Below are 11229 nucleotides of genomic sequence, written 5' to 3'. Positions count from 1 at the left end.
TTAGCTAAATGATTTTTTGCTTCTTGATATTCTTTATTATAGACTTCTTGTTTATGATCTATAATATTTTTTCCAAAAAATTCTTTATATAGAATCATCATTATATATAATATCTTATCATAAGCTGTTGTTTTTGTTGCTAATTCTTCTATTATTTGGTTTTTTATTGATGTCATATAATCTCTTATAGCTCATTTAGTATGAAACCCTATGTAATTCCAAATATCTCTTCCAGATATTTCGTTAAGTTTTGGATTAGTAAAGGCTTCTAATAAGAAGGAATTCAACCAGTTTTCGAAAATTTCTTTTTCATTCTTTTTACAGTCTAAATCGAGCATTCTTTCTCCTTCCATTTCTTGAATTTTAGGAACGTATTTTGATGGTGTTTTTGTATATTTTGAATCTTTATTTATAAATCCTTTTTTAAAAGCATAATTATCAAAACCTGTTTCCCATTTAAATTGAGATTGATTATTATCCCTAGATGTTCCAGCTTCATTTTTTACTTGTATTGGAATTGCTGGTTCTTCGTCACTTGAATAATCTAGGATGTGTTCTTCATTTTCTATATTTTCAGAATTTACTAATTCTTCTTCTATCTGAAATCCCTGTTCCATAATATTATTTTCTTGAGCCATTTTTAATTGTTTAAAAAGCATTGTAACTTCTTCTAATTTTTCTTCAATATTCATAATTTTAGTGGTGGTTTTACTTTTAAATCTGTTATGTTGATTATATTTTGAAATTTTTCTTCTTTGGGATTTTCTTTTTCCTTATTTCTTTGAAATTTTATAGATACTAATATTTCTTCAAGCATATCTACTATAGAATTTAATTGTGGGTTAAAAGTATGATAAAGATGTGGGGAATCATTTCCATGGTAACATTTCTTAGAAATTCCGTGTGAAAAATAAGTTTTTTCAGGTTTTTGAAGTCCTTCAATAAAACTTATAGTAAAATAAAGATTTTGAGAAAAATCATTTTGTATTGATTTTAAGAATTCGGTGTCATTACAGTTAACATTAGTTAAAATCATTAATTTTTGATCTATTAATTTCGATAACTTAATTATTTCTTCTCTTAAATCTTCTAATTTACTTTTTTCCATTAGGTGACGTTTTTTCTTTGTGAAGAGCTACGGTTTTAAGTGAAAAGTGTGGCTTTAGAAAGTGTGGTTTAAGGAAGCAAATCTTTAAATCTGTACAGATTTAGATCTGTACCATATAATTTCCTAACAAAAAATGATCCAACTTAAAAATGTAGAAACATTGAACCGTACGTAGATAACGTCAGAAGAGTACAATAATATGCAGCGGATAACTTGTAATTTTCACTACTTTCAAGAAAAGAAGAAAAAACACGAAAATATTTTAAATTTGATTTTGAACGCAGAATTTGAAAAACAGTTAGATTTCTTAGCTGAACTATTTTATAAATAAAAAAAATGTTTTCTAAAATTTGAAAAAAGGAAAATTTACGTTAATTGAATTTAGCGCCAATATCTCGAAATTGAATTAGCGGTTCAATTACAAATTTGAACCTTTTTTGTTGTCAATCTGCTACATGGTGCATGACTGCATGTAGACGGGCTGCCATAGTGCCATGTTCGTTAGCAAAGCTTTATTATTGGAATTTTGGAACGTGTTTCTTAACATGATGCCATGATAAGGTTTAGGGTTTAGACTTCTAACTCATTAATATTAGTTTTTGCATAGAATTAATAAATGTAAATTAAAAAATAATAATAATAAAGTTTTTTATATATGTAATTTTTTTTAAATGAGTTTGATTTTTATAATATACAAAAGAATATTAAATATTTTTCATATATTATAAAAAAGAGTAAAGTACATGATTACAGACTTATCCATGGAGATTGGTGATTGGAGGCGCACTCGATTTTGGGAGGATGTATGGTTGCTTTGTGGATCTTTGAAGGATCGATTCCCGAAGTTTTCTTCGGTTTCAAACCAATGTGGATCTATTATAGGGGATTGTGGGTTCTGGGACGGGGTCGAGTGGATTTGGAACTTCCAATGGAAGAGAGAACTCTTTCAATGGGAGTTGGAACTCCTGGGTCATTTACATGAGGAGCTAAGACCTGTCAAACTAGTGAATAACAGAGAGGATAGTGTGGTGTGGAAATATGATACACAAGGTGTTTATTCAACTAACTCTTTTGTGCAAGTTTTGCAAGAGGAAATACTGACCCAGGAGATTACTAGTTACAGCTTCACTAAGACCATCTGGAAAGGTCTAGTTCCTCCAAGAGTAGAGTTGTAGTTTGTCCTGATAGATAGGGTAAATAGAAAAGAAAGACTCAGCAGGTTTGGTGTTATCAGCTAGGAAGATAACGTCTGTATTTTATGTAACAAAGATGTGGAAGCTGTAAACCACTTGTTTCTAGACTGTGAGTTTGCTTGGCAGGTATGAAATGCTTGGATTTCGGTATCTGGTCCAACAATGGTGCGCTCCATGCTCATTGAAAGAGCACTATCTATGGTGGAGAGAGGAACCGAGGAGGAAGGGGGATCGAGAGCAACGATTGAGATACTTCTGTGCGATTGTTTGGAACATTTGGTTGGAAAGGAATCGAAGGATTTTTCATAATAAAGACAAGGGTGTTGAAGAAATTATCGACATGACCGTGTTGAGCTCCAACGAGTGGACAGGTGTTGACCCTTTTAGTTGTTGATGGTTATGTTGGAGATGACATGGGAATTACTTGTGTTGTGGAGTTATCTCAAGGAGTTGAATCATGTGCATGTGTAGTCTATTGCTCCACTTTATTGTGTTGAACTCTTTGTTTTTCAAAAAAAAAAAAAAGAGTAAAGTACGGTTTTGTCCTCAATATTTGGAATAAGTCATATTTGGTGTCTCTAACGTTTAAATCATCTTATTTGTATTCCTAACGTTTGTAAAATTGATTCAATATTATCCTGCCGTCAATTACACATCATAAGCTTTAGTTTTAGTTTTGAAAATCTCTTCTAAAATACAAATGTCTAGGACATAATTCACTCCGAAAAATAATTCATCAAAAGTTGAAACTAATCCCTGTAATATTTACATAATTCACTTTTCTTGAGACATAATTGAACCTAAACACAAATAGTGGGTACAATATTAAAATCGAACACATTCAAGTGAGACTTAATTGAAAATGAATACATCTAAGTGAGAATAATTGAAAAATACACTCTGATTTGTTAGTATAATTGATAGCAGGATAACATTAAATCACTTTTATAACCATTAGAGATACAAATATGACAATTTAAACGTTAGGAACACAAATAAAACTTACTTAAAAATAAAAACAATACTTTACTCTTTTAAAAAAATTATATTTTTATGACTTAGTTATATTCTTTTTATTATTGTCTAAATAACTTGTGTCCATTTTCGCGTTTGCAAATTTAAAATGTTAATATATTTCATTAACTCTGCTTTTCCCATATTACTGGTTAATATCTATTCTTGGGACTTATAAAATTGGTCCTACAGCTTGGCTTCTTTCTTTTTTTTTATTTCTCATGGTGTCTTTCAATCCGTCAAACTAAGAATTAATTCATCGCTATACTGAGCTCAATTTAATGGTTTATTACTAGTCAATGGGTTGCTGCATGCACAAAACAAATTTCGAACCTCAACACTTGCTTAAGCGGACTAGTAAACTAACTATTAGACCAACCTAATTTGATTAAGTTGGCTCATTTTTATTTTAAAATTTTTTCCTATGCCATCTGCTTATTGCTAGTACAAGCAGGCCCTTTTTTTGGTATAAGCAAGTAACTCTTATCTTATACTATAAATCATATAAAATGGTGATTGAATTAATTTAAGAACTAATATTATATTTGGATTATAAATCAGTGAAAATTAAATTGATTTGAGAATTTTAATCATACACAAACAGCTTAAAACGTTCTATAGTATTTTTTAAGGCTTCATAACTAAATCTATCGTTATTGTATTATGGCCAGATTTGATTGGATGAACATACATGAAATTAGTCAGAGTCTAACACTATCTTTGATTGGTAACAAAGCATTGCATAATCCTGTCACGTTCATCACCAACAATTAAGAGTTAAGACCAAACTAATCTGAATTGGTGGTGGTGCGTAATCAAAATTGCTGTTTGTACTATACAATTCATCATATCAATTCAATGTCAGAAAAATCACATTTCTGCAAAATCATGGCATTTAGTCTTAATTAACCATGGATATTTTTACGCATCACAAAAAGTTATCCAACTTAGAAATATAGAAGCATTGAACCGTAGATAGCGTCCATAGAGTACAAAGTATAATAATATGCCAGCTACTTTCAAAAACAGAAATTGATGCACAAAATACTGCTTTAATCTAGCGACATTGTCAAAAAGCAGCCAACATGTTTAATGAACATAAACCGTAAAACAAGCAAACGTTTGGCAGTTCCCTAGAGAGTAGAGTTGCCATCAACCTGCAACTCAAAGGATCAAATGGCATATATAAATTTCCAGGGATGAGAGACCCCCCCCCCCCACTCAAAAAAAAAAAAGGGTAAATACCCTTTCGGCCCCTTAGCATTTTAAATTGGGACATGTCGCACCTTTATCATCCAGAAACCTCAACCAGGTCCTCAACCATCAACATTAGTGGACGTATCGACCCCTGTGACCGGTTGCCAACAGGTTGTCTGGATGACGTATCAGGTGGAGACTGAGTTGTCAAATGTAGGTGCCACGTGTCACTAGAAGTTGTTGCAGGGACTAAAAACCCCCTCCCTGCCCAAACTATTCTCAGCCCCACCAGCAACACCCTCCACTCACCACCCCTCCCCAGCACTCCTCCACCACATCCTTTCCCTTCCCAAACTATTTGCATCAGGGCTCACTCCTTCTCCGATCATGGAATCAAACATATCCACCACATCCTTTCCCTTCCCATGCATGGCCAACCCACCAATCATGGCATTCCACGCCACTACATTTCTCCTTGGCATGTTCCTGAACACAACCAAGGCAGCGCCAATCCTCCCACACTTTGCATACATGTCAACCAACCCAGTCCCCACCATGACACCCACATCCCACCCAATTTCCTTCACAGCATACCCATGAACCCACCTCCCCAAGCTCACATCCCCAGACCGCGAACAAGCCGAAAGAATCGAACAAAGGCTCACATCATTCAACACAAACCCACACCCAAAAATCATTTCCCTCAAAAGCTCAAAAGCCTCCCTAGTCATCCTATTCTCAACATACCCCACAATCATCACAGTCCAAGCAACCTCATTCCTCTCTGGCATTTCATCGAACACCTTCCGCCCATTCTCCAAATCCTCCCCTTTCACCACACCTTCCAAGACCACAGTCCAAGACACCACAGTCTTCAACCCCATATCCTCAAAAACTCTTCTAACCCCACCCACAAGCCCACACTTCACATAAACATCCATCAAAGCATTGCAGACTCTAACACACCCAGAAACCCCAAGCTTCACCACAAGTGCATGAAGCTGCAAGACCATTTTGACACAGCCGAGATGGGAGCACTTAGTGAGGACGCAGAGTACGGAGACGGGGTCAAGGGGGAGGAGGAGGGAGCGCATTTCGGAGAAAAGGCGAAGGGCATGGTTGGGGTTAGTGGCAAAGATGAGGGCAGTGTAATTGTGGAGGAGTGCTGGGGAGGGGTGGTGAGTGGAGGGTGTTGCCGGTGGGGATGAGAATAGTTTGGGCAGGGAGGGGGTTTTTAGTCCCTGAAATAACTTCTAGTGACACGTGGCACCTGCATTTGACAACTCAGCCTCCACCTGACACGTCATCCAGGCAACCTGTTGGCAACCGGTCACAGGGGTCGATACATCCACTAATGTTGATGGTTGAGGACCTGGTTGAGGTTTCTAGATGATAAAGGTGTGACATGTCCCAATTTAAAATGCTCAAGGACCGAAAAGGGTATTTACCCAAAAAAAAAAAAAAAACCCAAACTTTTAAGGATGAACAAGAGAAATGAAAGTACTTGTCAATATCAAAGTTAGCAAATCCAAACATCGATACTATGTTCAAGTGTATATTTCATTATTTCTCAAGGAACATGGGATCAACCAAATTTATTGAGAAGCATCAATAACTGTTTTAAGAATTTAGGGGGAACACTAGCCTAAATTGACCCAATGTAATGAAATTTAAATAATTTTAAACTTTTAAGGCTCCAACATGATATTTTGTCAACAATGATCAATGAGCATTGGAGAATAGGGATTATGAGAGTTCATACCATGTTAAATAGGATTTTCGTTAATGAAAGTTAGCTGACATATTGTAGAGCCCTTCGGTATAGCAGATAAGGCACTGGATTCGATGGTCTTAGAACGTTTGGACCATTAAATAGTCCCATAACAAAATATATTTTTAAAATTTTTTTAATAACTACTAAATAGTCATATTCTAATTTTAATTACAAATTAACTCTATATATTTATTTAATTATAAAAACTATTTTTTATTTTACAAATTATTAATTGATCATTCATCTATTATGTTTATTAACAATAAAAAAACAATAACGAATTAGATCTTCCATTGATCTAATAAATTTTTTGGCAAACCCAATTGATTAAACGTTTATCTTTGATCCGTGACATTCGTCTAGGACTGTGAAATCGTGTTTCTTAGAAATCAATCGATTGGAATAACAAAACAATCGATTGAATTTCAAGTTTTCCACAATTCAATCGATTGGTCTACAGGTTATCACAAAACAATCGATTGAAAATTGCAAGGCAGTACGGTTTTCGCAAAAATTAATCAATTGGTCATATTACCCAATCGATTGAACGATGACTTATAATTCAATCGATTGTTTATATTACTCAATCGATTGAAGGCTTCAAAGCAACTTGAGGTCTCACAATTCAATCAATTGGTTGTGTTACCCAATCGATTGAAGTCATCAAAGCAATATGAATTTGTCCAATTCAATCGATTGAAAGCTTTATAACAACTTGAGGTCTCACAATTCAATCGATTGGTTGTGTTACCTAATCGATTGAAGTTTGTACGTAACTTCCAATTCAATCGATTGGTACGAGAATGCAATCGAATGAGAAGTAATGTAAATGTGTTTTTTTCTGCATTCTATTTGTTATTTCAGCAACAATACCATACAAATATATTGTGAATTATATTTTATTTTATATAATTAATTTATTTAAAAAAATTCCTGATCTTTTTATTTGTTTGCATTTTATTTTGTTGTTTTCATATGTTCAAGATTTGACCTCTCTATTTGAATCTTGACTTAAAAAAGGGACTATGCAATATATATATCGAAAAAAGTAATAATCTGTTCATATATTAATAAGACATATGTAGTATATATGTTACAAATTTGTAAGCAATATATATCAACTTTTGAAGCTGGTAGTAGTAGTAATTTATTGCTGCTGCAGCATCATCAAGAACGGCTATCTTATATTTAGGATCACCGTCACAACAGATCGCATTGTGTTGAATGTTTGTGATAGCTTTAGGAAATCTTCCTCCATTTGTGTCCGTGGCCATTTAGCAGGATCAAAAACAAAATCACTGCAATGTTCAACACATGTTGATGCAAAATGAAATTAAGATAAAAGAAAAAAGACAAATAGAAATTATACTTGAAGATAAAAGATAAAATATAAAGTAAACCATGTCATTTAAGTTTATACTGAAAGTTACAGCTAATTCGATGAACCTAACTGATGGATAACAAAAAAAAAAAAAAAAAAAAGGGAGAAAGGGGTTAAAGGGCTACCATAGGATGCAACTATTCCCTTCCTTAGAAAATACTACTGGGATGCAAGTGAAAGAATTGTGTATTCGTATTGGTATATATATATATATAGGAGTACAGGAGTACATAATAAATCACATTAGATGTAATAGATACAAGCTCCATTTCAATGATTTGTGAAAAATATACTAAGTTAGAGTACAAGGGTAAGGAAGGAACAACACATTCAAATAGAAATTCTCAGCAAATTTCTACCTCAAGATAGGAAGCCAGTAAAAAACTGCATATGCATACTAAGAGAGGTAGATATGATTCTGATCATCGATTGAGTTATGTCGAATTTTCTAAATTTTCAATTTGAAAAAACCTTAAAAAATTCACCTCATATCTGAACTCTTTCTTTATACTTTACATCCATAGAATGGAACTGAATTTTGCACCATATATCAATTATTAGTTCAAATTACAAGAATGCACATGTTTCAGCTGTTATTCTCAATCTTGTATACTATGGAACATTTATATAGGCCAATCAATCGACGAATGTCTCAAATATTGTGCATTCAAGTTCAACTAACGAAAAAAAACTAAAGACAAGCTTTTTACGAAGGAAACCATATTTCAAGAACTTAACCCTAAGAGAAGGAGAGTGCATGTTGATGAGAATCACTGTCATTACATGGAAAAAGAACCAATAGTGCGGAAAAGAAAATTGGTTGCATGGTTGTTTATTATTTACAGTGTCAGAATCTTGAATCTTGAAAAGGAAGAGAACACGAATGAATTGTGATACCTCAAGTTGCTTTGAAACATTCAATCGATTGAGTAATATAAAAAATCCATTGAAATAGTGGAAACTTGAAATTCAATCGATTGTTGAACGAATATCACGGGATCAAAGATAAACGTTTAATCAATTGGGTTTGCCAAAAAGTTTATTACGATCAATGGAAGATCTAATTTGTTATTATTTTTTTAATTGTTAATAAACATAATAGATGAATGATCAATTAATAATTTATAAAATAAAAAATAATTTTTATAATTAAATAAAATACATGGGTTAATTTATAATTAAAATTAGAAAATGACTATTTAACAATTATTAAAAACTTAAAAAATATGTTTTGTTATGGGACCATTTAATGGTCCAAACGTTCTGTGACCATCGAATCCTTAGCCAGCAGATAATCCACTTTGTCTCTTGGTTCAAATTAGATTTAAGATGAATTGTCACTGTCTTCAAAGCAAGTCCTCTTTGTAAAAGATATGCAACAAACTCATGCTCATCTGCAGTGTCTTGATATTTTCTAAACTCAAAACTCTTGAGACATGATGTCACACAATTGGGAACCGTGGTTGGTGGTGTTGGCCCATTATACTTCATCGGGTGAAAATAATATCCCTGATAACAGGAAACAACACTTGTCAACATATGCAGGCAAACAACAAATAGAAATAGAGACACTAGTTTTAAGTTTCAAATTGAATGTATTCATACCCCCAAAATATGAATTACGAGAGCTTTAAGTACATGACAATTATGAAGGAAGTTTAGCAAGAAGTTTGTGTTGAAACATGGAAGATCAACCTCTAGCTTGAGCAAACGGAGAAATTCTGGAAACTCGAACGCAAGAGCACTAAATAAGCACTGTGTAGAAGATAACTCTAGATATTAAATATAATTCATAATTATAGTTATAAGTTGAGATTATCGAGTTACATCAATCATTTTGCTTGAGGAATCATGTTACCTGTGTTGTTTCATATTTCAATGCCAACAATTTTGTTTGGCGGAGTGCCTGGAGAAGCTCGGGCACCCAAGCCCCATCCTCAACACGTTCATGACAAATATCAAGATGTGCCTCCACCATGTTGGGAAAATTGATAACTGATACCTGTAGCCCAGAGTACGCCGAGGCCTCTGTTCTCATATGCAGGTATTCAAGAAATGGAGTGTATATTTCCCGAACGTCGATCTTTTCCATCAAGCTACTGTAATCTTTAAAGGTTAAACTTTTCAATGTGCGAGGCATCTGGATTGTAGGTTCATGAACATGAAAACCTTCTCGGGTCGTGTTATGTAGAGCGAGCTTAAGAATTTCAAGAACAGGGCAGCCGGATAAAAGCTTGCTGGGGTTCACAGAGAGGAAATCCAACTCTAGGTTCTTGAGGGATGGCAGATAAACATTTGGAAACTCTGGATAACAATTCAAATAAATATTACGGTTCAAAACAAGGGACTTGAGTGATACACAAGTGAATATGGATTCAGGCAACTTGATTTTCCTCCTTAAATCAATGCAGAGATAGAGTTCGTGGAGATGGGGACCAATGACGGCATCGAGCCATGGTAAGATGAGATCCTCATCAAGCCATGATAAGATGATATCCTCTGAATTTTTATAGGAAGTGAGGCGAAACTTTTGGATGGGGTAATCTGCATTGCGCTGAGATAGAATAGCATTCACACATGAATCAATTCGATCTTCTTCCCATTCTCGATGAGACCAAAAGGGTATATCCTCTATGCCAAGGACTTGAAGATCCTTCCAAACATGGCGCCACCTGTGAGAGAGGATGCTGGTGGATACAGCTTGTTTTGTGGGAAGGTATGAGAGAATGTCGCAAAGGATAGAGTTCGGTAACAAACTGATCCTATCCATGTCCATGGTTAATGGTTTTGCTTTCTCAAGTTTGTCTCTGGAAAGGTTAGACTCAGGTGTAGGGTTTAGGATTTAAAGGATAAACAAGGGTGTTTGTTTGTTTGATTTTGATTATATAAATTTGACTAAGATTATTATAAACGGTATTATATGATTTGAATTTATTTTTTAGTTTGATTAATTTTAAATTATTCTCTTTCCTTTTGAGTACAAACACATTAAATTGATAAATTAAATCTCTCTAGAGCTGCTTAGCGCCAACTCAATATGATACTTAGTGTCAGGTGAATCAATGTTATGTAAAAATCTCATTTTAAACATTCATCTGTCATTTATATACTGTGCTTGTTTTAATTGTGAAGGGGACAATGTCTTGCATCTCATGTATTTTCCTGACTTAGGTGGAAGTCCACTGTCAGAAGCCACCAAGTACTTGAAGTTGCTGCAGAAGAATCCATCTGATTCATTGGAAACACGCTTGCTTTTGAATGTTATACAAGACGAAATAAGATTTTGCTTGCACTACAGGTAATTCTGGATTTTAAGAAAGGGGGGGGGGGGGGCATGAATGCACATGTGACTGATGGCGAGAAACTGATTTGGAGTGTCTTAGAAGCTGAGCGCTCAACCATTAGGTTCTTGATGTGATTGATTTTACTATAGTAATTCTGGAAGCTGGTGTATTCATTTCTGTATTCATTTCATGATGACAATTCAATTCTTCATTTATTCCCTTTCTGCAGCCAGCTGCATGAGAAATATCTGGTTGAAGAGTCAACAAACAATTTTGTG

The 11229-nt window shown here is 34.2% G+C and overlaps 1 protein-coding gene and 1 pseudogene across 2 annotated transcripts; both read right to left on the bottom strand.

The window, feature by feature from the left end:
• Positions 1–4817: 4817 nt before the first annotated feature.
• On the bottom strand, positions 4818–5525 carry LOC148543569 (pentatricopeptide repeat-containing protein At5g15340, mitochondrial pseudogene; annotated as a pseudogene).
• A 753-nt stretch (positions 5526–6278) lies between these two features.
• LOC107614820 (FBD-associated F-box protein At5g60610-like) lies at positions 6279–10458 on the bottom strand. Of its 2 annotated transcripts, none has more exons than XM_021111568.2 (4): positions 9526–10458; positions 9273–9422; positions 8953–9176; positions 6279–6348 (listed from the first exon to the last, which is right to left on the bottom strand). In XM_021111568.2, the coding sequence occupies exons 1-4, from the start codon at positions 10441–10443 to the stop codon at positions 6279–6281; spliced, it is 1362 nt and encodes a 453-aa protein (XP_020967227.2). In that variant the 5' UTR covers positions 10444–10458. The 2 variants fall into 2 exon arrangements, with proteins under 2 accessions (XP_020967227.2, XP_088356180.1); XM_088500054.1 differs by having other exon boundaries at positions 9273–9437; positions 9526–10443.
• Between the last annotated feature and the right edge of the window lie 771 nt (positions 10459–11229).

The sequence above is a fragment of the Arachis ipaensis genome, chromosome B9 (assembly GCF_059453495.1).
Source record: "Arachis ipaensis isolate K30076 ecotype BB chromosome B9, ASM5945349v1, whole genome shotgun sequence".
Classification (NCBI taxonomy): domain Eukaryota; kingdom Viridiplantae; phylum Streptophyta; class Magnoliopsida; order Fabales; family Fabaceae; genus Arachis; species Arachis ipaensis.
The sequence above is the reverse complement of the archived record's forward strand: the minus strand, read 5'-3'. Positions and strand labels throughout refer to the sequence as shown.

What these genes read in the sequence shown, in the direction of transcription:
- LOC107614820 (XM_088500054.1), bottom strand. Translation starts at nt 10,443, where the DNA reads ATGGACATGGATAGGATCAGTTTGTTACCGAACTCTATCCTTTGCGAC. An exon ending in TCGTAATTCATATTTTGGGG is followed by an intron (nt 9,177 to 9,272) that starts GTATGAATACAT and finishes TCCTGTTATCAG; the next exon opens with GGATATTATTTTCACCCGAT. An exon ending in ACAAAGTGGATTATCTGCTG is followed by an intron (nt 6,349 to 8,952) that starts GCTAAGGATTCG and finishes CATCGAATCCAG; the next exon opens with TGCCTTATCTGCTATACCGA.